Here is a 26427-nt window from a genome sequence, read left to right as displayed (position 1 = left end):
ATCACTTAATTTCAGTAACAATCAGTTCAGTTCAATTCAATTCAGTTCAGTTCAGTTCAGTTCAGCATTCAGTTTCAGCATCCAGTTTCAGCATTCAGTTTCAGTATTCAGTAATTTATCATTATTTATTATATTATAATTATTTATATATAATTTATTATTATTATTATTATTTATCTATAATTTATCATTATTTATTATTATTATTATTATTTATAGTTTATCATTATCTATAAATTAGATAAAAGTAAGAAATGATAGTTTATTAAAGTATATATGGTTTAATAAAAAAAACAAAACTAAAGTATGCATCCATATTTAAAAATTAGGAATTGCATCCATATTATGAATTATTTCTCAAATTTATCCAATTTATCAATGTTAGGGATAAAATTCCACCATTTTAGACGTTAGAGGTAAAATTACTTCTGACCCAAAACGTTATTTTTGCACTTTAACCCTTAATTAAAATAAAAAGTTAAGAGTTTGTATTCATATGAAGATTTGTATTTAATTTCATAAGCTTTAAATTATATATAAATTTGTGTTTGTATGTAATTTGTATTTTTAATTTAAATTAGACTTATTTTTATTTAATTTCATAGGCTTTTATCGAGCCAAGATTTTATCATCCCGAGCTTTTATTTGATATTCAATTTAGTTTTATCTTTAATAATATATTTATTTATTTTTGATATTATTAAATTTATTAGAACCATTATTATTATTATTATAAGTTCATTAATGTCCAATATTATCATGAAAATTATTTTAAAGTCTAATATCATCATTATTGTTAAGTTCGGTTAAGTTCGGTAGCATTCAGTTAAGTTCAGTAGCATTCAGTTAAGTTCAGTATTCAGTAGTAATCAGTTAAATTCAGTTCAGTTCAATTCAATTCAGTTCAGTTCAGTTCAATTCACTTCAGTTCAGTTTTTTTCAGTGATAAAGAACAGAGCCTTATTATCTTTTGAACTTGATTACACATTTATCTTTATCTGATATTTATCTGATATTATTTACATTTAAAATTTTCAAAAGCTGTGAATTTAGATGATCAAGTTTAATGTACTAATGAAACTTTATAAGTTAAGAAAAACCTATCAAATTTTCTGACTAAATTTAGAAGGTTCATAATGCATTAAACCCTACATTAACATATCTAATTACAAAGGCTTAGATATGTTACTATAAAAGATAAAGAGAAGGTGTAAAGGTGTTTATTTCCTTCAATTCAGAATTCACCAAACATTAGGCTGCAGCCCTTCTAGAAGGTCCTTAAATTTCCCCTTCTAGAGAGTTATCAAAGACTTTTCTTTTTCTTCTTAGTTTGTTAAAAATGAAGTCTTATTACTTGAAGGAATGATCAGAAGGAGAAATTTGAATTTTTAAATGATATGTTGTCGCCAACGCCAGCCTTAGCAGACTCTTCCTCAATCCTTGTAATACTCGTCCTCCTCTTCTCCTTCCTTGCTACAATGCCTTTGACTTTGTACCAGTCTATTTTCTCCATCTTCGAACACGTCTTCCTACCCTCCATTAATTCTATCTCTCCTTATCACTTTATTTACCCCTCTCTCTTTATCTGTATTATACCCTCTTTGCTGCTCGCACTTTCTTTTTCTGCAACACCTTCCAACTAAGCCTCCCGATTCCTTATTCTACTTTCTGATTTTCTTTTTATTTCTATTTCAAATTGTTCTACTTTGCTTCAGCTTCTTCTTCTGCTGCTGCTGTTGTTGTTGTAAATTATTTTATTCTTGTGATTTTGAGTGGGATTTTTCATCTGGGTTTTTGGGCGATCGGCTGTTAATTAGCTCTAATGGTGCTAAAAGGGTCCATTGTTTTCTAGATCATGGCTTCAAAGCGGCTACTGTTTGCATCCGACACCTGTTTTCTCTGATCTATTACCATGATGGACCCAAAAAGCCCAATTGAGAATAATTCAAGCTTTGAAATCTCTTTGAATTCCGCGTCCAGGAGAAGCGCATCTTCCAATCGTTCCAGGGGTTCTGGTTCAGTTAGGGAAGTTACATTTGGTGATGTAGGATCCAAACCCGTCAGGTATGGATCCAGAGGGGCTGATTCTGAGGGGTTTAGTGCATCTCAGAAGGAAATCAACGATGAAGATGCTAGGTTAGTTTACTTAGATGATCCTCACAAGTCAAATGAGAGGTTTGAATTTGCTGGCAACTCTATTCGGACAGGAAAATATTCACTCCTTTCGTTTTTGCCTAGGAATTTGTTTGAACAATTTCATAGAGTTGCTTACATTTATTTCCTTATAATCGCCGTGCTCAATCAGCTCCCCCAGCTTGCAGTTTTTGGCCGGGGAGCTTCCATTCTTCCACTTGCTTTCGTTCTCCTAGTTACAGCAGTTAAGGATGCATATGAGGATTGGAGGAGACATAAGTCGGATAAAATTGAGAATAATAGATTGGCTAGGGTTTTGCTGGATGGGCAGTATCAAGAAAAGAAATGGAAGGAGATTCGAGTTGGTGAAATTATCAAGATTCAGAAAAATGAAGGCATTCCTTGTGATATGGTGCTTCTCTCAACCAGTGATCCAACTGGGGTTGCGTATGTGCAGACCATTAACTTGGATGGAGAATCCAATTTGAAGACTCGATATGCAAAGCAGGAAACCCTTTCAAAGATTCCTGAAACAGAAATGTTAAATGGGTTGATTAAATGTGAGAAACCCAATAGAAACATTTACGGATTTCATGCTACCATGGATATCGATGGGAAAAGGCTGTCCCTTGGGCCGTCCAATATTCTTCTACGAGGCTGTGAGCTCAAGAATACTGAATTGGCAATTGGAGTTGCAGTATATTGTGGACGTGAGACCAAAGTTATGCTTAATAGCTCAGGAGCTCCTTCAAAAAGGAGCCGACTTGAGACCCAAATGAATAAAGAGATTATCATTCTCTCATTTTTCCTTATTACTTTGTGTACTGTTGTTTCGGTCTGTGCTGCTGTGTGGTTGAGGCGCCATAAGGATGATTTGAATACAATTCCTTTTTACAGGAAGAAGGACTTCAACGATGAAGACGAGGATTATAACTATTATGGATGGGGATTGGAAATATTCTTTACATTCCTTATGTCAGTTATTGTATTCCAGATCATGATCCCTATTTCTTTGTACATTTCTATGGAGCTTGTCCGGGTTGGTCAGGCATACTTCATGATTCGAGATGAACTCATATATGATGAGACTTCAAGTTCGAGGTTCCAGTGCAGGGCCTTAAATATAAATGAAGATTTAGGACAAATCAAGTATGTGTTTTCAGACAAAACAGGTACTCTTACTGAGAACAAGATGGAGTTTCAATGTGCAAGCATATGGGGAGTAGATTATAGTGATGGAAAAGCCAGATCACAGAATGAGCAAGTTGGAGATTCTGTCCAAGGTAATAAAACTTTCTAATTAGAAATGTCTTTTACCCTTCAAGTCGTTCACTTTGTTTTAGAAAGTTAGTTTATCATTTTTCATTGCTCTCTTTGTATCAGTGGATGGGAAGATTTTGAGGCCAAAGATGAACGTGAAAGTCGATCATCAGCTTCTACAATTATTAAGAAGTGGGAAGGACACAGAGCAAGCAAAACATGCTTATGATTTCTTCCTTGTCCTAGCAGCTTGTAATACAATTGTGCCTATAACTTCTGATGATCCATCTGATCCAACTGTGAAGTTGATGGATTACCAAGGAGAATCTCCAGATGAGCAAGCACTGGCTTATGCTGCTGCTACATATGGATTTATGCTCATACAACGAACTTCAGGACATATAGTTATTGATATTCAAGGAGAAAAGAAAAGGTGCCCTCTCTTTTCTCTTGCTCTCTTGCTATTTGTTATTATGTACTTGTATGTTTCTTGGATTCTCTTTTGACATACTTCCATTCCTACTGCCACTGCTACAAAACAACAAAATTTCTAAGCGAATCCTGCTAGGACTTAAGGTTATACTTGAATGATATAACTCATGGTTATGGTTGGTTCCTAGGAATATTAGTATTAGATAATAGTCTATACAACGTCCTAATATGAAGAAAGAGATCTTTTATAAAACTAGGTTCTTTGTAGATTCTTTAGTATAAGCATGGTTCTTTTTCCTTTTAGTCTTTTTCAGAAGTACTCCTTGAGTACATGCATCAGTGTGTCTCCTGCTTTTATCTCAACGAGTGAATTATATGTTTATTGTTATAACAGGTTGAAGATGTACTTAGTGATGGTGGCTCTATTTTCTTTCCAGAAATTATTATTCTTATTGTTTCTTGGTTTTGTTGGATTGCCAATTCGGGCAGTACAGGTTTAATGTGTTAGGTCTGCACGAGTTTGATAGTGACCGGAAGAGAATGTCAGTGATATTAGGATGCCCTGACAAGAGTGTTAAAGTCTTCGTCAAAGGCGCTGACACTACCATGTTTGGTGTGATTGATAGATCTTCAAACTTGAATATAATACGTTCAACCGAAGCACATCTCTATACATACTCTTCAATCGGGTTGAGAACTCTAGTGATTGGGATGCGTGAATTGAGTGATTCAGAATTCGAGCAGTGGCATTCTTCTTTTGAAGTAGCTAGCACAGCTTTAATTGGTAGAGCTGGTTTGCTTCGTAAGGTCGCTAGCAGTGTGGAAAACAGTCTTACCATACTTGGTGCTTCTGCAATTGAAGATAAACTGCAAAAAGGTGTCCCAGAAGCCATAGAGTCTTTGAGGACAGCAGGGATTAAGGTATGGGTGTTAACCGGTGACAAGCAGGAAACTGCTATATCAATTGGCTACTCGTCCAAACTCCTGACTAATAAGATGACCCAGATTATTATCAATAGCAACTCTAGGGAGTCATGCAGAAAAAGTTTAGCAGATGCCTTGCTCATGTGTAAGAAATTCAATACTCTGTCTGACACAACAGTTGCGACTGGAGGAAGTTCTGGAACTACTGTAAGCTCAGTGGCCTTAATTATTGATGGTACCAGCCTTGTGTATATACTTGACAGTGAACTTGAAGAACAGGTAACAGTTTGTCAATTTATCTTTCTCTTGTCTATTGTGATGTCTATGCCTGTAATGTTGATGTTACTTATTCTTTGTTGTAGCTCTTCCAATTAGCCAGTAAATGTTCAGTGGTGCTTTGCTGCCGGGTAGCTCCATTGCAGAAAGCTGGAATTGTTGCTCTTGTTAAGAAGAGGACTGCAGACATGACACTTTCTATTGGAGATGGTAATTTCTATTGCTTTATGCTTCCTGAAGAGCAAAATTGAGGAAGCATTAGGAAATATCTTATTATTTCCTAATTTATGGTCTATGCTGATATGATCAAGTTGTACTGAATTTTAATAGGTGCTAATGATGTCTCCATGATCCAAATGGCTGATGTGGGGGTCGGCATAAGTGGGAAAGAGGGTCGGCAAGCTGTTATGGCCTCAGATTTTGCAATGGGACAATTTAGATTCCTAGTTCCACTTTTATTGGTCCATGGACATTGGAATTACCAGCGGATGGCATACATGATACTATATAATTTTTACAGGAATGCATTATTTGTTCTTGTTTTGTTTTGGTAAGTAATTTACGTCTACTGGTTGCATTTTCTCATCATGTGCAGAACTTTCTCTGTGTGAATAAGTTATAGTTTGAAGCTGTTAGCAGACTAAAAGTTAACATAGCACAATTTTCTAACTACTTCCTCCCTTTTTCCTCCCCTCTATAAGAAAATGAGTGAACAAACTAAAGATCATTGCTAGGTTGATTTTGTGGACATCAGAACAATCACCATTCAAAATCAGGTCGTATAATAAAAGTTTTTGAAACAAGTGAAGAGGTCAGGTTTTGATGTCCAGGTTTTACTGCAGCTTCATCAGCTAGGATAGGAGTTATATCGAAATCTGTATATGGAAAATGGGATATGAAATTCATTATCTTAGATAACTGTTTGAAGTCATACCTTTTTTGTGGACATGCTTGTCCATAATGCCATTGATTTGTTTATGCATTTTGTGCAGGTATGTGTTATTTACCGGTTTCACTCTAACAACTGCAATTAATGAGTGGAGCAGCATGTTGTATTCTATAATTTATACTGCCTTGCCTACAATTATAGTTGGTATTCTTGACAAAGACCTAAGTAGAAGGACTCTTCTAAAGTATCCCCAGCTTTATGGAGCTGGCCATAAACATGAGAGCTACAACTCAAAACTGTTTTGGCTAACGATGATCGACACCATTTGGCAAAGTTTGGTAATATACTTTGTCCCGTTCTTTGCATATTGGGGAAGCTCAATTGATGCACCAAGCATAGGAGATCTTTGGACACTAGCAGTTGTCATTTCCGTTAATTTGCACCTGGCCATGGACATCCTTCGATGGAATTGGATTACTCATGCCGCCATTTGGGGATCTATAGCTGCAACTTTCATTTGCGTCATGATCATTGATGCTATTCCTAACTTGGTTGGATACTGGTAAGCTCTTTTCTCCATACCAAAATTCAGATATTTGATCCATCTTATTATTCTGTAGGAGAACGCTAAAATTTTATTCTGTAAATGACTCAATCTGTCATTTTGGCCCCTTGTAAATCAAGTTTTTGCAGATTTGGCCATTGTACTTTAATTATGATCAAAATTTGGTTATTGACTGAAAATTTGATCCTTGACAATTACATGCGCTGATATGTGTCAATGTGTGTATTGCACTGCCAATAGAACTGTTTGTCAATGGCTAAGTTTTCTGTCATGGTTCAGATTTTACGAAAAAATAAACTGAGGGGTAAAATGTGCCAAAATTAAAGTACATGTGCCAAGTGTAAGGGCTAAATTTTAGCTTTTGCAGTACTTTGTATGTAATGTTCTATTTTTGCACACTTTTGTGAGAAGCATGGAAGAACTAGTCTCCTTTGGGACGTTTTTGTATGCTTCTTTTGAACATTAAAATCTTTTTCTTGTTTCAATAATTACTTGTGATAGATTTCTTGCATTTTCAATTTATTGGATATTTTGAGCTGGAAAATTTAAAGCTATAGTAAGTTCAAGGCAAGCCACCAGCAAAAGAATGATCTTTAAAAAAAAAACTTAGCATGCTAGGGTTTCTCACTTTCTTGTTGAGTCAAACAAGTGGAAAGAAAAAGACTTGTCTGAGACTGGATTGTCTACCAATAGACAGCATCAATGTCAAAAGTTCAACTATTATTGTCTTTTCGTAGACGAGTTACTACCTCCGTTTCACAGTAGTGTCCTTTATGGTTTTTGCATATAGATAAAGAAAGCAATTAAAATGTCTTAATTATAGTGTTATTTCTAAAATATCCCTATGAATAAATACTCTTTGAATACGAAACACACTCTTAATTTTATTATAGTCAATATTAAATACAAGGACAATCTTGGAAAATTTATTAAATACCTTTTTTTCTTGTGATGTCAAATAATTTGGAAATGAACTTTTTTTTTCCTCCTCTAAAAAGACAATTATTATGGAACTTGGGCGGGGGAGTATCTGAGAATATTGGTAATATCTCAGCAAGATCAGGCATACTGTCCTTTTGCCGAGTTTCATCATGCATGATTCCTTTTTAGTGTCTGGGACAATTGATTCACACTGAATGCTGATAAACACAAGTAACTCTGCTTATCCTCGCACACAAATTAATGTATCTACTAGTCCTAGTACATCAAAAAAGTAGATATACTTTTGAAAGAACATCATGTTGATAGTGTTAGAAATGCATATACACTAGGCTGAGTTTGAGATTAACAGGGGTATCAGGAATAGACATGGCTAGATTTTCAGGTAAAGAAAAATGAAGATGGTATGATGGTGAGCTGTGATAGAATCATAAAGCATTTTCAGGACCCTCTTCTCTCCTATGTACTGCTATTCTAATTATTTTCTAGAACATGTTTTCAGAACTGAATATTTCCTTATGGTCTTTTGTTACCTATGAGTTGCAATGTCTTGTTTATTATTGATCCATACTGATTGATGTTCATGCTTGAATCCATTGACAGGGCGATCTTCCATATAGCAAGAACAAGATTGTTCTGGTTGTGTTTGATAGGTATAGTAGTGGGAGCACTCCTCCCGCGATTTGTTGTGAAAGTAGTGTATCAATACTTCACTCCTTCTGATATCCAGACTGCAAGAGAAGCAGATTTGTTGGGGAATAGAAGGGAGTTGGGATCTGTAGAAGTAGAAATGAACCCTATCTTGGAACCTTCAAGGAGGTGACATGCCATTTTTTGTTTTCATTTGTAAAAAAGAATAGTATTCTTTAGGCTTTCTCAGATAGTGTATTCTGGTTTGCCGGGTTCGATTTGTTGTTTGGTTAGCTAGCTGTCCTAAGGATGGTTGTTGTAAAATTTAGCCTTACATGGCTTGTTGTCATCTTATAATATTGTTGAGTGTACATTAGTGGTTAGACGGATAGAAATACAGGATATACTTTTTCTATTGTTACACTACACGAATCTTACCATGAATAGAATTTTTTGTATCAGTATTGACTTGTTATTTACATGTTCTAGTAGTGTCTTTTTGCCTGAAATTGAAGTGTATGTTATAAAAGTCTCTGAAGGAAATGTAGAAAGGAATTTATATTAAAACTAATATGGGAAGCTGGTAAAAGTATAAGAGATTAGCAGACATATAATTCAGGTTACACAAGAAAAAAAGGATGTTAAACTTGAGCACAGGAGACAAATGAATGTTGATTGTTGTTGTGTGATTCCTGATCCTGCAGTTGGGTAGCAAAATGGAGATTCCAGATGATATCATCAATTGATGGCCTATCATCTGATAAACATCTAACACATATTTCCATCACTGTCTTCAATGATTTATCTCCACTTTCTCTGCTAACCATCGGATCCACAATACTCCGCCGAGCTTCTGCATCATCCATCCTTGTGCTTACTTGTAACTGCAATAGAGGACACCAACAATTATTCCTTACATTCAACTGGAATACAATTATAAAACTCAACTCGAACATGTATGTGGGTTTTGCTTGCTGTTACCAAATCTTTCAAAAGAGCCACTTCATCGTCGGACATAACTGGTCTTCCAACGATGATTTCAACCAAGATTACTCCAAGCTCATACACATCTTCCTTTTCTTTGCTTATGGTTTGTTTCGGGGCGAGAGAAGAAACCGAAGCACCCCCCTGGAAAAGCTTTTAGCAAGTTACCATACTATAAAAAAATGGAAAGAAATTTCATATTGTATCTTCTGCCCATGTCATACCATACCGTTGTTCCTCTAATCTCAGTCTCAGCAAACAAGAGCAGGTGTTTATAGGTACTGACTTTGACATGAAGATCATGATTCACTACAACATCTGTTATTTTCAGTGTGTTAGAAGAATATAAAGCAGGGAAATTCTGGAGAAACTGGATTCCCTTTGCAACTCCAATGCCAGCTCCTATCCTTTGTTTCCAGTTCATCCTTTTCCCTGCAAATCCTGCAATTTAGGAACAATTTCTCACTTAACTTGCGCTTATAACATTTTTACTTGAATTGTGCATGAATTAATTAATTACCACAAGTATAGTCTCTTAGTGTCCCATTAGGAACAAACTCAAGAACAAGAAATATTGTGGAGAGGGTTGAATCCTCCGGGCAGCAATCGAAGCAGTGTCCAAGACTACTCACTAAATGGCTATGCCTGAGCTTGGAAATTAACTCCATCATCTGCTGGCATTGCTTTTTCTTCACTGTCAATCTCCTAATACCAGCAACACTTCCATCACCAAGCTTTCCCTTGTAAATCTGACATCATAATCAATACAAGCAACCAGAAATGGTCCATTAATTTGTTTGCACAGGACAAATCTGCAAATTCAAACCAATTCCATAAACACAACGTGGATATGTACCTCACTGCTAGAAGAATCACCCAGTCCCAGCATATTAGAGGGATCAAAGTTATTAGTAGCCTCTTGAAGCTCCTCCATAGCAAAGGTACGATAAGCAGGCAGAGTAGCTCCAAGCTTCATTGTTTGTGATATGTGCCCTGAAGAGACCACACCACCAATCAACAAAATCGGATAAAGGGTTCATTTTGGGACGAACTGACCCCTTATCTCCAGAAAAAAGATAAAAACTTGAAAACCTTACTTGCATCTGAAAGAAGCTTTACTGCGTTAACAGATGACACCTTCTCCAGAATGAACCTTGCTTGAGGTTTTTTAACAGTAAGTTTAGTATACAATCTCTTCGTAACAAAGAAAACCAGACCCAAAATTGCCAAGGCTCCAATCGTCCCTGCAACAGCTGCTTTACCGTGACTTGTGTTGTTGTTGTTGTACTTGTGGTTGTGATGTTGAGGCTTCACTGCTAGTGCTTGGTTAGTGCAGAAGTTGGAAGGATGCTGCTTTTGTTCATGGTTTGACAAACAATTCTCACCATACAACACAACCCTCTTCTTCTTCTTAGTCTTCCTGAAGCAACTAGGCAATTCTCCACTCAAAAGATTTGACGAAAAATCAACATGGTCAATATTGGTATTACATGACATGTTCTCAAATAGCATTCCTGTGAATTTGTTGTGTGAAATATTTATGAAAGTTATGGATGGAAGGGAGAATAATGATGGTAAAAAGGGTCCAACAAAACCATTAATGGAAATGTCTAGCTTTTCAAGCTCATAAAAGAATGCTAATTCAGAAGGAATACCATATTGAAACCTATTATTTCTAAGCAAAATTGTGACCAATTTTGTTCCCAATCTAGGAAAATGAGGGCCAAAATGATTGTCTGATAAATCAATAAGTTGAAGATTTTTCAAGTTGTGAAGGTCCCCAACTTCACCAGAAAAATGGTTGTTTGAAAGAGAGAAAACCCGAAGATTTTGCATGGAATTGAAAGATTTAGGAAGAGAGCCGGAGAAGGAATTGTTGTTTAAGCTGAGAAAAGAAAGCAGAGGAAGTGAAGTGAGAGAATGAGGAAGTGTACCAGAGAAGTTGTTGTTGTCTAGAATTAGAGTCTGAAGATTGGACAAAGATGAAATGTTGTCTGGAATGGAACCAGTGAAGTGATTTGAGGTGATATTGAGGAACTCCAAAGAGGATAAGTAGGAAAGAGTAGGAGGAAGTGGACCAAAGAAGCCAAGAGAAACAAGAGAAAGGACCTTCAAAGAAGATAGAGTTGAAAGAGTGGAGAAGAAAGAGTGAGAGGTGAAATTAGGAGGAAGTGAATAAGAAACATTGGTACCTATAATGTGAAGCTGAGTGATATTGTCCTCATAGCAGAGGAGAGTTAGAGATGGAGAAGGTTGTTGGAAGTTGCAAAAGTCAGTAGTAGATGGAGGAAAGGGCAAGTTGAGAAGCTGGAGAATTTGAAGAAGGGAATCATATTGAGAAGGTTGAAGCTGGTTTGAGAGATGAAAAAGTAGAAACAGAAGAAGAAGATGAAGTGGATTAGCCATGCCTAAAATGGTGAAGAAGCTTTCACACACTAACTAAATATGTTGCAGATACATAAGGACAAGAGATATGTGGAAACGGGAGAGTCCAGTTCAATAATGAATAATGAATAATCATGGAGTGGAGAGTAACATTTTAGCTGACAAATTCACTTACATTCTTCTTTACTTTTTTTTTTCTAAAAAAAACTTGGAATAGCATGAATTGATTTTGGAAGGGATAAGGTTATATTGGAAATAATGGTAAAATTTTAAGTAAAACTATTGCGGATTCGTAAAAACAGTTAGTGTAAGTTTTGAATTAATTTTTGGGTCAAATAATATTAATGGCTTAGTTACTTTGTGAAGTACTGTAAAGTCAATTTTTTTAATTACTCTCAATTGCTCTCTTGGAAAGGAATCTCGGAGTTTATGTATAAACTTCATAAAGCACAAATTCATATTGTAGGTTTATATTGTAGGTTTATGTAATGGCGAAGTCATCCAAATTCATACAATGGTGAAGTCATCGATAGAGGTTAAAGCGACATCATTTTGGTTTGGGTTGGAAAAAAATTATTACCATTTTTTTTGAAAGAAAAATTATTACCATTTATTTACAAGGTTCACAACTGAAAATTGGAGCAACTAAAAATTTAAATTGCTTCAAAATTATACATTACAAACTCATCTTATGTGTTAAATTTCATCAATTAAGGGAATTATTTTGATAATTTGATTTAAAAGCTCTAATATCATGTTATAGCTAAATAAAAAACTTAAACCGATAGTTAAAGTTTAAAAGTAGTTTTTTACAGTCTTGATCACATACACCTTAATAAGAATATGAAATTTAATTTTTGAGTTTTTTATTATATAATCTTTGAGAAAGATAGAGAGGTGGATAAAGGCATAACCATTACGTTGGTATGTCGTGCCTTCTGCTACTACTTCTACCTTTAAGTAAGAATTTCATTTTTTTAAGTAAGAATTTCATTTTATAGATTATATGGCCATAAAATTGACTGGTGTATGGTTTTCTTTTACTTAAAATTACTCGAAATTAAAAATGTCAAGAGTATAATTTTATAATCATACTTCAAAAGAAAGTTAGTGCAAATTTAAACCTTATTCCCATTTAGATATAGAGCATCTTTGAGCTGTCTTAATTTTACCTATTTAATTTATTAAGCTTCGGAACTTTCATTCAATCAATTTAATATATAACATTTTATAATTTTTTTTAAACCAATAATATTTTATAATTAAATACATTAAATTTTTAGTTAATTATCATATTAATCATGCAGTTAATTCATCTTACATATTATATCATTCTATTTAAAGGACAAATTATTAGAAGTACCTAATTTTCCATGTTAAATGAAGGATCTTCTAAACGTGAATTGGAGGTCCTCCAAGTGATATGGAAAACCCGATACTTAATGTAAGAACTCTTTATCTAAAAAGATAAATAGTGTTGATAGCTAACAAAATAATTAAATAGTATTAGATTAGGTGTATAATATTTGTTTAAGGAAATGAAAAGTAAATAATAATTGAATAAAACAAAGAGAAAAGAAAAGGTGAGGATGGATTTTGATATTCCCAAAGCAAAAGCAAAGTCACGTGCACAAATAAATAGTTATTTTTGTCTGTTTATCAGAACACAACATGCCTCGCTGCACCATACCAAATCAATCATAAGAAGAGCTACTCAATTTACTTGTTTGTGATAAGAGCTACTTAATTTTGATTTCTTTCAATTAACCTCCTCAATTATTAATTATTATTATTATTATTATTTCAGAATAGGAGGCTAAAAGCCAAAGAACAAAAGCAGGAAAAAACAAAAGGTGCAGAAAAAAGAAAAAATAAAAATAAAACTAGCGGTTAATTTTCCTCAGCACGGAATGTCCAACTCGATCACATTAAGAATAACTTAAAAGTTTGCAGAAGACGCACCACACTCTGATGATTCAAATTAAAAGCGCCTGCGAAATTTGCCATCTAATCAGCAGCTTGATTGCCTTCCTGATAAGTATGAGTAAATCTAACCTCCCACAGTCTATTCCGTAAGACATTTCAAGATTAGCCAAGCGTGAGGATGATGAACATCAACCTTCGAGTTTAGAACGGTTAAAGCCGAGCTTGACTCAGATTCAAATACCACTTTCTGAAACCCTTGGTCTCAAGCAATGCGAAAGCCAAACACTATGCCACAGAGTTCTGCAAGGAAAGCTGTACAAATCCTCAGATTCACTCCAAACCCCCTCAACCATACACCATTATAATCACGGAGTAAGCCTCCCGCTGAAGCAAAATTGGGGTTCCCCTTACTTGCCCCGTCTGTGTTTACCTTGATCCAATCGATCTCAGGTACACTCCAACGAACCCATATGTCCAACCTACCTTTGTCCGCACCTGATAGACCCCTAGTGTAAGCATTCTGAACCTCCAACACCTTTGATAAAATAAAAGCCTTCCTCAACGCCGGAGGCTGAACATTTTCAAAACCCATTGGTTCCTCCACTTCCAATTCCACCACATGCCTAAAGCAAAAATGGTTGACCAAGATAAAGAAAAGAAGGACTGCTGATCCCTGCTCGGGACCAACTGTTGCCACACGAACTGCGCCTGATTATAGTCTCGTACCACGTGTAAAGTCGTTTCCATAGCTCCACAAAAAGGACAGTTCATGGCGTTAGTTATATGTCGAGCAGTGCGTACTTCGTTGCTCATAAGTGTATTTTTTTCGACCAAGCCAAATAAAGACCCGCATGCGTTCCGAGATCTGAAGAGTCCAGATAGGCGACCACAGAACCTCACTGACACTGCCATACTTAGCTCAGAGTAGCTGCTAGAAGCCTAATGCTGCAGTGTAAGATCCCTTCTTTGAATTCCGCCAAGTCCAAGAATCAGGCTTCTCCTCGACCAAATTAAGAACGAGGGACGCCATGTTAAAATGGCAGGTTATCGGGAGATAATTGCTAAGCAAATCCTAGTCCCAACCCTTCCCTACAATCCAGAAGTCGCTAACCATGAGCTCATACCAATTAGCTAGAATAGTATCTGTGGCTTGATTAATAAGGGCTAGATCTCCACACCAAATGTCATGCCAAAAACGTGTTGTGGCACCATTATAGACAATCTGACTCAAACCCGTTTTCAAGAGAGTGGAGCCATACACAATACTCCTCCAAATCGTCGAACTAGAGACTTTAGGGCGGAAAACACTCATCCTTTCCGTATTGCCACAATATTTTGTTTTGACGACTTTCACCCAAATCGAGCTATAGTCATTCAGTACCTTCCAACTTAATTTCGCTAGTATAGACTGATTGGATATTTTTTGTCTCCCGGATTCCCAAACCTCCATGTCCTCTCGGTTAGCATACCTCCTACCACTTAATCAGATGAATTCGCTTTTTCTCACTAGTCGATCCCCGCAGAAAAGCCCTATTCATAGCATCCAATTTTTCACAGACACTACCTCGAAGCCGGATCAGATGCATAGCATAGATGGGAATTGTAGTTGCGATCGACCGGATAAGGGCGATGCGATCCGTAAGAGACAGACATTTAGCCTTCCATCCAGAAATTCATTGCTTAACCCTATCAATTAGGAAGTTAAACGTCTCTTTGCTTACCCGTTTATGAAATAAAGGTCCAAGCAAACTCCCAAGTCATGTGTTCTTGCCACACCTAAGATGTCACAAATACCCCCGACTAGTTGTAGCTGAGACCATAGGTGAGCAGAAGACACAATTTCGACAGATTTACCTGTTGTCCAAAACATTTACAAAATTGATCATTAATATGTCTAATATTTGTTGTCTGGTCAACTCTGGCTTAAGCCATGAAAATGATATCATCGGCGAAGAACACATGTGAGAGTTTGGGACCTCCTTTTGAGCATTGAACCAGTTTCCAACTACCCTCCAGAAATGAGTCCTCAATTAGATGACTAAGACGCTCCAAACAGAGAACAAAAAGGTAATGAGAGCGGGGATCTCTCTGCCGAAGCCCTCGAGATGGTGTAAATCCCTGTAATTGCTCCCTATTCCAAAGGACCTACATTAATGACGCCGCCACACAGCTCATGATAAGATTAGCCTAGTGTGAATTCAAACCAAAAAACTGAAGCATTTCCTTGAGAAATTTGCAACACGGTCATAGGCCTTTTTTCCAAATCCAATTTGATAACCATCCCTCCCTTTTAACCCTTCTTATGTCGTAGAGAATGAATAACTTCTTGCACTAGAATGACATTATCTGAAATTTGACGACCCAAGATGAAACTGGTTTGAGCGATTAACCATACATTTGGTAATGAATTTATAGATGACATTACCAAGACTGATTGGTCGTAATTGAGACCGATATTCAGGGATATCAACCTCAGGAATAACAGTGACAAGAGTCGAATTTACCTCAAGATGAACAAAACCTGTATTCAAGGAGTGAAGCACATACTGGCTCATCTAACCTCCGAATGTCTGCACTGAGACTGGAAGAAGAGTGCTTGCAGACCATCCGACCCCAGGGCCTTGTATGGATCCATATCAAAAAGGGATTTCTTAACTTCAGTTTCATCAAAAGGTTTGCTCAGGATTTGGACCACTCGATTAGCTAGAGGGGGAAAAAGCATGGCCCGACTTAAGTGTTGCGGTTTAGTGTCCTATAGACAATTGTTCTAGGATACAAACTTAATGTAAATGAATTGTTCTTTATATCATTTGTTTAATGAGATATATGTTTTATAACTATATAAAGGCAATCCCTTTTAAGCACTAAATAAAGTCTGATAAAAGGAAATCCGTAAGTTTATTTAAAGTGATTATAAAGTGTTCATACAAGCATGAAGTGAGACAAAACTTTATAGTAAACTGATAAACTTAAAACCACCCCAAGTCAAGTGATATGTTTGGGATTGACATATCACTGTTGAGACTTGTATGTAACAATGTCTTCTGTCCGACAGAAAGCTGATCTCACAAGCTTCATATATACAGATATCTGGACAGTTACATAGATCCGATGAAACGTTTTTCATTAGGATTGGGGATCCGATTTGAGATAACAGGATGGGTAGATTCATCCTTGTCACCTGTTCATCTCATTGGTATTAATAGGTATAACTAATCCTCAGACTCAAAGGAATATTAATTGGTATTCTGGATTACGGAATGTGATGCTTTGACTCTGGTGTAACACGATCCTTAACAAAGATGACTCTGGGGTGTGAACAGTAGACGTTGGGTATCACAGGAAGTAATTACGGAGTCGTTATATATTGGATTGAGCATTTATCACTCCCGATAAATGGGAGATACATCCATGGATCGCTTGTGGAAGACTCGACTCTAAATCCTTGCAAGGTGATAGCTTAAGAGTAAAAAATACAGATTTCACTTAACCTATCTTTTTGAGTTGACTCGGCCTGTACAAGTAAAACGAACGTCTCGCTATATGTGACTTGACATCACCCATAGTCATAAGATTCAGTTCAAAGATGTAGTTGATAAAGGATCGAATTATACTGTAACTAATACGGAAAGGTTAACGACAGAATCAACCTGTCTTCTTATAGCTCTGGGGGAATGATTACGGACTTGCTAATCACATACTCTGTACATCATTCCGTTATGCAAAGATTAAATATAATTCTTTGAAAATTAATTTAATAACGTTGCATACGGCTAGAAGCAATAAGAACCTAATGGATCACACATAAGACTTGGAACCTAAAAGAGAGATAGATGTTAATTAATTGATAGAAGCCCAATTGAGCCCAATAAGGCCCATGGACATAAGGGGGTCGAAATTCATGTAGTAATATACATGAATAATTAATTTGATTTTGTTAATCCTAATTAGATTAGGAATATGAATTAAATTAATTAAGAGATAATTAAGTTAGGAGTTTTAATTAGATTAATATACTCCTATTATTATCCAATAAGGTTATTATTATTATCCTTAATATATTAGATATATAGTGAGATAATAATTAGGAATTCTATTCCGAATGGAATTCCTATTCAGTAACCTAATTCTATCTAACTAGGGATTAGATACAAGAGATTATAAATACCCCTTCCCTTGAGATTTTCGAAATCGAAGCAAGCCATACCCTACTTGTGATTTTCGAAATTCACCTAGTCCAAGAGAGAGAAAATTCGACACCCCTAGTTCGAGGACGAGATTTCTCTACGACTTCGTTTGATCAATTGATTTTCATCTATTTCTTTTATCCTTGATCTTGTGTTGATTAGTTAGAGGCAATCTACTTTGGTTGCTATTCAACGGTTGATACTAAATTAATCTTCCCGTGTTTTATTTCGTGTTTGGAAACTCGAAGAAGAAAAATAAACAAAAGGGAGAAATTCGTTTTACTACTCCTACATCAGGTCAGTTCACGATTTCGCAGATTCCAGGAGATTGAACCGTCGGATCGTCGCGATTTTTGGACAGGAGCTTCTAGACATATCTTCCACGTTTCCACCGAAGGGATTGTGGTTCGGAGGTCTGGAAGGTCTGTTTCGGATAGGGGCAGATTGGTAGACAGTTTCTATCTCTTTTGAAGTTGTGGGCACTTCGTTTGCAACGGTAGATAGAACTTCTAAAAGGTATTTCTTCTTATCCTTCTTTATATGAAATAACGGTTAACGGATCTTGTGGTTAAATGGAAATAGGTTAAAATTTTTATATTTCCGTTGCTATACCTTAGCCTAATTTCCAACAATGGTATCAGAGCTATCGTTAAATCCGTTATTTCATATATGAAAATTTAGAAGTTTTTCAATAGGATTGAATAAATATTTAAAGTTAGGATTAATTAACAAATTGTTTTGATTAATTGATTCTAAAGATAAATAAGTTTTAATTAATTGTTAATTAAAATAGATTATGCGTATGTTCCTAATTATTTTGGTTGATAATCATGATAACGAAATCTATTAGTTTTATAGTTAGATTGATAAAATCAGGTTTGTTAATTCTAAAGATAAAACGGAAATCTATAGTAGTTTTTCCTATTTTCTGAAAATCGTTTTAAAACCATTTTAGAACTGATATATATGTATTTAAAATCGTTTTTATATTTAAATATATATGTTTCAGAAATTTATAGTTTTCTGTTTTGATTATCGAATGAAAAATTCGTTTAAAAGTTTGTTTTACCAATTTGTAAATCAAAATGTTAAATGAATTAAAATCAAAATAATTGGGACGTGCATAATTAAAGTTTTGTATAGTTATATTAATCTAAAGATTAATATAAAAGATACGAAACTATTAGAAGTAAAATTGGATGAAAGTTAATTTGATATGTTAATGTGATTAACATAAATATTACATAAGATAGTTATGTAATCAACCAATTAAATTTATTTAATTGAGTCTATGCATGTTTGGAGTTATGGACATATTTGGACCCTCTTTAGTCTTTTGATATTTTTGAAATAGGGCTTGCGAGTCCTGCCTTTCTACTATCTATTGTAATTTCTCCTCTCATCTGATTCCCTTCAATTCAATTGAAGTTTTCTTTAGTAGTATAGAAATTAATATGTAATTTCAAGGCGCCATGGAGAAGACGGAGGACCTAAAGAGAAATATGTAATAGTTAGTATTTCCTTAGGTTTGCCCTTTTATTCCGTCTCTGGCTCGACGGAATAATTTAGATGATATGTCCATAACGCCAATGTATGTGAATGTATGTGTCTGATGTATGCTAAAGCAAATCAAGACTAAGTTAGATTATGAGACCTAAAATAAAATCCCTCATTAAAAAGTTAGGTAAATAAATAAGTTATTAAAATCGGTTGCCCCTCCCTAATATTATAATTCAGCCGGCAGTGCTGAGGGCCTTTGGGTTGTTGAGTAAACTCAAGCTCGGGGTCCTTTCGGTAACATCTGAATTATCGAAAATCATTTTTCATGAATATGGGGTAATACTTAAATTAGATTATGATAATTGGATGAGTAAACTCATGTTGTCATAAACTAATGGGCAAGACGGTTGGGATTAATATGAATAGCATATTAGTTACTAATGTGGTTAGTAACCCAATAACCTAGGAATCACATTAAAGATGTGATTGATTACATGAATCTACCTAATGAATGAGACTAGCTTGTTGAGTAAACTCAAGGCGAAATCTCAGGAGTTAGGATCCTAGCTCACTAAAGGATTTGTGAAATTCTTCGAATTAATATGGAGGGCTATTAATTTGGCAAAATAGTGGGAGCAATCTAAAATAAACTAAAAGGCCTATAATTTTAGATTGATATACTTTACGCAAATGAATGACATACGTTTACTCTTTCTCACTCTCAGGTTTAATTAAACCCACTCTTATAATCATGACTAAAACCAATCTGCAAAACATTCTTACCGATAACAAATTGAATGGTTCAAACTTCACCGACTGGTTTCGTAACCTCAAAATTGTTTTGAAGTTCGATAAAATAGGGTATGTACTTGATACATCGATACCCCCTCTCCCTGCTGATGATGCTCCCATTGAGGAAATTGATGCTTACCAGAAGCATAAGGCTGATGATGATCATGTCGGATGCATCATACTTGCATCGATAACACCGAAATTACAAAGGCAACACGAGGAAATGGATGCCTATTCCATCATCATGCACCTAAAGGAATTGTTTAGGAAACAAACCAGGTGCGAACACTACGAGATATCCAAGTTGCTATATCGTAGTAGGATGCAAGAGGGCACATCTGTCATGACACATTGTGTCAAGATGATTGGCTACATTACCAAACTTTCTAGTATTGGATTTGCGATGGATAACGAATTAAGCATAGACTTAATTCTTCAATCCCTCCTAGAGAGTTATTCACAGTTCATTATGAACTATCAGATGAATGACTTGCAAACCTCTCTTGAAGAGCTTGCAAATATGCTCAATATGAAGAAAGACAAAGCCATACCGGCTCTTGTCATTGAGGGATCAAAGAAAAGGAAAGGGAGCTATCCCAATCCTAATTACCCCAAGAAAGGTAAGAAAGCCGTGCCCTACAAAGCTAAGGGAAAGGAAGTGAAGAAGCCCAAAGGAGAGTGCCACTTCTGTGGTAAATACGGGCATTGGAAGAGGAACTGCAAGGAGTACCTAGCCTCCCTCAAGAAGGGAAATGGCGGTGCTTCAACATCTGGTATGTTTTATATTGAAATAAATACAGTTTCACTGTCTGAATCTTGGGTATTAGATACCGGATGTGGATCTCATATTTGTACAAATATGCAGGAGCTAAATCAGACTAGTGAACTAAAGAAAGAAAGCATAAACTTGCGAGTAGGAAATGGAGCAAGAGTTGTCGCCCTCGCAATTGGAGATTATGTTTTAAATTTGCCCTCTGGGCTTGTAATAGAATTAAGGAATTGTTTATATGTTCCTCAAATGTCTCGCAACATTATTTCTATTAGTCGTCTTGTTGACGACGGTTTTCATATTTCAATAAAAGACAAGAGTTGCAATTTTTATAAAGATTCGATCTTTTATTTTTCAGGAATTTCACAAAATGGGATTTATGTGTTAGATAACAAAATTCCTGCTTTTGCAATTGATACCAAAAGACATAAGCTAGATAATTCAACTTACTTGTGGCATTGTCGTTTAGGCCACATAAACAAGAGACGCATGCTAAAGCTACATTCAGATGGGCTTATAGATCCAATCGATCCCGAATCATTGGAAACATGCGAATCATGTTTAAAAGGTAAAATGACAAAGACACCCTTTAGCAATAAAGGTGAGCATGTATCAGACACTCTAGGACTCATTCATTCAGATGTATGTGGTCCTATGTCAGTCCAAGCAAGAGGAGGATTCAGATTCTTCATAAGCTTCATAGATGACCATACCCGATATGGTTACATCTACTTGATGAAGCATAAGTCAGAAGCTTTTGAGAAATTCAAATGCTTCAAGAATGAAGTAGAAAATTAATTAGGAAAGAAAATAAATACGCTTTGATCTGATCGAGGTGGCGAATATCTTTCAGATGATTTTCTGAATTATCTAACTGAATGTGGGATATGCTCACAATGGACACCTCCCTATACACCACAACACAATGGTGTGTCCGAGAGGAGAAACCGTACCCTATTAGATATGGTACGATCCATGATGAGCATGGCCTTACTTCCAAAGACGTTCTGGGGCTATGCCTTAGAAACTGCCCTCTTCACCCTAAATCGAGTACCAACTAAATCCGCTAGTTCCACACCATATGAATTGTTCGTTGGTAGGAAACCCGTGTTTTCATTTATGAGAGTATGGGTTTGTTCAGCCTTTGTCAAACGCATTGCGTCCGACAAACTAGATTCGAAATCTGATAAATGTTTCTTCATTGGATACCCTAAGGAAACTATGGGATATTACTTCTATCATCCAGATGATCAGAAAATAATCGTATCCAAGCACGCAACCTTCTTAGAGAAAGAGTTTCTCGAAGAAACACAAAAGGGAAGCATGATTGAACTTGACGAAGTTCAAGAAGAAGAAACACCGACTGAAACAACAGAGGCGGTTGAGGTACCCGAAGGAGTCCCATTAGATGAGAATCCAATGCCACCTATTCGTAGATCACAAAGAGTTCGTGAACTCCCAGTTAGATATGGTTTTCTAGTGGGAGATGATAATGAGGTTCCCGTGTTAGATGACGAACCCGAAAACTACGAAGAGGCTCTTACTAGTCCAGATTCTAAAGCATGGCTTGAGGCCATGGATTCTGAAATGGATTCCATGCATACTAACCAAGTGTGGACTTTGGTTGATCCACCCGAAGGGATAATACCCATTGGGTGCAGGTGGATCTTCAAAAAGAAGACAGACATGGATGGAAAGGTTAGCACCTACAAAGCTAGGTTAGTAGCGAAAGGATATCGTCAGAAGCAAGGAATTGATTATGACGAAACTTTCTCTCTTGTGGCTATATACAAATCAATCAGAATCATGCTTGCAATTGTCGCTCATTTCGATTATGAGATTTGGCAAATGGATGTGAAAACAGCTTTCCTAAACGGAAACCTGCTTGAGGATGTATATATGATGCAGCCTGAAGGTTTCATATCAAAGGATGCAAATAAAGTTTGCAAACTTCAGAGATCCATTTATGGACTCAAGCAAGCATCAAGAAGCTGGAATAAGCGTTTTGACGAAACCATAAAACAATTTGGTTTCGAACAAAATTGCGAAGAAGCTTGCATTTACAAGAAAGCAAGTGGGAGCTCTATAGCTTTTCTCATACTATATGTGGACGATATATTATTAATGGGAAATGGCATTGCTCTCTTACAGTCAGTGAAAGTATGGTTATCTGGTAACTTCTCAATGAAAGACCTTGGTGAAGCAGCTTATATACTTGGTATAAAGATCTATAGAGATAGATCGAGAAGACTGCTTGGTCTTTCACAGGCTACATACATTGAAAAGGTGCTAAATCGGTTTAGCATGCTTGAATCGAAACGAGGTAACTTACCCATGTTACATGGAGTAAAGTTAAACAATCATCAATGTCCTAAAACCGATGATGATAAACGACGCATGGCTGTGGTCCCGTACGCCAGCGCAATCGGTTTGATTATATATGCTATGCTATGCACTAGACCTGACGTAGCGTTCGCGTTATCTGTAACGAGTCGTTACCAAGGGAATCCGGGAGACGAGCATTGGATTGCCGTCAAGAACATTCTTAAGTACTTGAGAAGAACTAAAGATATGTTCCTAGTGTATGGAGAAGGTGATCTGAAAATAGAAGGATTTTCAGACGCAAGTCATCTCACAGATGAGAATGATTATAAATCCCAATCAGGATACATGTTTATCTTGAATGGGGGCGCGGTCAGTTGGAAGAGTTCCAAGCAGGGAAGCGTAGCTTTCTCTACGACCGAGTCAGAGTATATCGCAGCTGCGAAAGCAGCAAAAGAAGCGGTTTGGATTAGAAAGTTCATTACAGAACTAGGTGTGGTGCCTGACATTGTCAATCCCATTACACTATACTGTGATAACAATGGAGCCATTGCGCAAGCAAAGGAACCACAGTCTCATAATGCATCCAAGCATTACCTTAAGCGATACCACATCATTAGAGAGATTGTGGCTAGAGGAGATGTGAGAATAGAAAGAGTACCTACAGAGGACAACGTTGCAGATCCGTTGACAAAGCCTTTAACCCAGAGAATACATGATCGTCATTTAACTTCTACTGGGATAAGTTTTAGAAACAATTGGCTTTAGTCCAAGTGGGAGTATGTTGGGGTTTAGTGTCCTATAGACAATTGTTCTAGGATACAAACTTAATGTAAATGAATTGTTCTTTATATCATTTGTTTAATGAGATATATGTTTTATAACTATATAAAGGCAATCCCTTTTAAGCACTAAATAAAGTCTGATAAAAGGAAATCCGTAAGTTTATTTAAAGTGATTATAAAGTGTTCATACAAGCATGAAGTGAGACAAAACTTTATAGTAAACTGATAAACTTAAAACCACCCCAAGTCAAGTGATATGTTTGGGATTGACATATCACTGTTGAGACTTGTATGTAACAATGTCTTCTGTCCGACAGAAAGCTGATCTCACAAGCTTCATATATACAGATATCTGGACAGTTACATAGATCCGATGAAACGTTGTTCATTAGGATTGGGGATCCGATTTGAGATAACAGGATGGGTAGATTCATCCTTGTCACCTGTTCATCTCATTGGTATTAATAGGTATAACTAATCCTCAGACTCAAAGGAATATTAATTGGTATTCTGGATTACGGAATGTGATGCTTTGACTCTGGTGTAACACGATCCTTAACAAAGATGACTCTGGGGTGTGAACAGTAGACGTTGGGTATCACAGGAAGTAATTGCGGAGTCGTTATATATTGGATTGAGCATTTATCACTCCCGATAAATGGGAGATACATCCATGGATCGCTTGTGGAAGACTCGACTCTAAATCCTTGCAAGGTGATAGCTTAAGAGTAAGAAATACAGATTTCACTTAACCTATCTTTTTGAGTTGACTCGGCCTGTATAAGTAAAACGAACGTCTCGCTATATGTGACTTGACATCACCCATAGTCATAAGATTCAGTTCAAGGATGTAGTTGATAAAGGATCGAATTATACTGTAACTAATACGGAAAGGTTAACGACAGAATCAACCTGTCTTCTTATAGCTCTGGGGGAATGATTACGGACTTGCTAATCACATACTCTGTACATCATTCCGTTATGCAAAGATTAAATATAATTCTTTGAAAATTAATTTAATAACGTTGCATACGGCTAGAAGCAATAAGAACCTAATGGATCACATATAAGACTTGAAATCTAAAAGAGAGATAGATGTTAATTAATTGATAGAAGCCCAATTGAGCCCAATAAGGCCCATGGACATAAGGGGGTCGAAATTCATGTAGTAATATACATGAATAATTAATTTGATTTTGTTAATCCTAATTAGATTAGGAATATGAATTAAATTAATTAAGAGATAATTAAGTTAGGAGTTTTAATTAGATTAATATACTCATATTATTATCCAATAAGATTATTATTATTATCCTTAATATATTAGATATATAGTGAGATAATAATTAGGAATTCTATTCCGAATGGAATTCCTATTCAGTAACCTAATTCTATCTAACTAGGGATTAGATACAAGAGATTATAAATACCCCTTCCCTTGAAATTTTCGAAATCGAAGCAAGCCATACCCTACTTGTGATTTTCGAAATTCACCTAGTCCAAGAGAGAGAAAATTCGACACCCCTAGTTCGAGGACGAGATTTCTCTACGGCTTCGTTTGATCAATTGACTTTCATCTATTTCTTTTATCCTTGATCTTGTGTTGATTAGTTAGAGGCAATCTACTTTGGTTGCTATTCAACGGTTGATACTAAATTAATCTTCCCATGTTTTATTTCGTGTTTGGGAACTCGAAGAAGAAAAACAAACAAAGGGGAGAAATTCGTTTTACTACTCCTACATCAGGTCAGTTCACGATTTCGCGGATTCCCGGAGATTGAACCGTCGGATCGTCGCGAATTTTGAACAGGAGCTTCTAGACATATTCTTCCACATTTTCACCGAAGGGATTGTCGTTCGGAGGTCTGGAAGGTCTGTTTAGGATAGGGGAAAATTGGTAGACAGTTTCTATCTCTTTTGAAGTTGTGGGCACTTCGTTTGCAACGGTAGATAGAACTTCTAAAAGGTATTTCTTCTTATCCTTCTTTATATGAAATAACGGTTAACGGATCTTGTGGTTAAATGGAAATAGGTTAAAAAATTTATATTTCCGCTGCTATACCTTAGCCTAATTTCCAACATTAAGCCTCTCGCAGGATGCAATCTCCTTATAGTAGAGCTTCTCAAAATGCACTAACACCATCTCTTTCATCTTTCTAGAGTCCCAACACCAAACTCCAGTCTCATCCAGCAGTCCAGCAACCTTATTTCTTCTTCGCCAGATCAGAGCAGTCAGATGGAAAAAAGTTGTGTTTCGGTCCCTAAACTGCATCCATTTTACCTTACTTTTGGAACCACAGAATCTCTTCCTACCACAAAATTTCATTGAGCTCATCCCGCAACTTCCATCCAAGCCAAATAAGGCCTTTATGAGCATGCACAACAAAAGCACGTTGGACCCCAGCAAGTCTATCAAAAACTCGGCGCTTCTGAAAATTCAAGTTACCAAAGACCTGGGAGTTCCAGTCGATGAAGAGAGGGGTAATAGCAGCTATACTCTCTCTGATGTCCAAGTTTTGATGCGAGGCACCCGCAAAAAAGAGACGCAAACTGAGGATGGTGAATCCATGCTGTTTGGAATTGAAAAGGATGCGGGCCTAGAACTACAGCAGTCCCGTAAAGGTTCAGAATGATGGAAACATGATCTGATTTATTTCTCAGCAAGTGACGAATAGAAGCCTCGGGGAAGAGGGTGCGCCAACACGGAGAGCAAAGGGCCCAATCAAGTC

The 26427-nt window shown here is 36.3% G+C and overlaps 2 protein-coding genes across 2 annotated transcripts; one reads left to right on the top strand and one right to left on the bottom strand.

Annotated features, from left to right (window-relative positions):
* The first annotated feature begins 1334 nt into the window (after positions 1 to 1334).
* Positions 1335 to 8523, top strand: LOC136226128 (phospholipid-transporting ATPase 1). The gene is made up of 7 exons (XM_066014456.1): positions 1335 to 3416; positions 3517 to 3826; positions 4320 to 5028; positions 5112 to 5235; positions 5356 to 5575; positions 6018 to 6476; positions 8022 to 8523. The coding sequence occupies exons 1-7, from the start codon at positions 1913 to 1915 to the stop codon at positions 8239 to 8241; spliced, it is 3546 nt and encodes a 1181-aa protein (XP_065870528.1). The 5' UTR covers positions 1335 to 1912; the 3' UTR covers positions 8242 to 8523.
* A 59-nt stretch (positions 8524 to 8582) lies between these two features.
* Positions 8583 to 11438, bottom strand: LOC136226129 (probable inactive leucine-rich repeat receptor-like protein kinase At3g03770). The gene is made up of 6 exons (XM_066014457.1): positions 10130 to 11438; positions 9889 to 10025; positions 9553 to 9781; positions 9262 to 9473; positions 9030 to 9176; positions 8583 to 8932 (listed from the first exon to the last, which is right to left on the bottom strand). The coding sequence occupies exons 1-6, from the start codon at positions 11436 to 11438 to the stop codon at positions 8690 to 8692; spliced, it is 2277 nt and encodes a 758-aa protein (XP_065870529.1). The 3' UTR covers positions 8583 to 8689.
* Between the last annotated feature and the right edge of the window lie 14989 nt (positions 11439 to 26427).

This window comes from Euphorbia lathyris, chromosome 4 (genome assembly GCF_963576675.1).
Source record: "Euphorbia lathyris chromosome 4, ddEupLath1.1, whole genome shotgun sequence".
NCBI classification, from domain to species: Eukaryota; Viridiplantae; Streptophyta; class Magnoliopsida; order Malpighiales; family Euphorbiaceae; genus Euphorbia; species Euphorbia lathyris.
Note: the sequence above shows the minus strand (reverse complement) of the source record. Positions and strands in the feature narration are given on the sequence as shown.

Coding starts and splice junctions, on each gene's coding strand:
- LOC136226129 (XM_066014457.1), bottom strand. CDS start 11,438: ATGGCTAATCCACTTCATCTTCTTCTTCTGTTTCTACTTTTTCATCTC. Junction 9,177..9,261: donor CTGAGATTAGAGGAACAACG/GTATGGTATGAC, acceptor AAGCTTTTCCAG/GGGGGTGCTTCGGTTTCTTC. Junction 8,933..9,029: donor TGGCTCTTTTGAAAGATTTG/GTAACAGCAAGC, acceptor CCTCTATTGCAG/TTACAAGTAAGCACAAGGAT.
- LOC136226128 (XM_066014456.1), top strand. CDS start 1,913: ATGATGGACCCAAAAAGCCCAATTGAGAATAATTCAAGCTTTGAAATC. Junction 5,576..6,017: donor TTTGTTCTTGTTTTGTTTTG/GTAAGTAATTTA, acceptor CATTTTGTGCAG/GTATGTGTTATTTACCGGTT. Junction 6,477..8,021: donor CCTAACTTGGTTGGATACTG/GTAAGCTCTTTT, acceptor ATCCATTGACAG/GGCGATCTTCCATATAGCAA.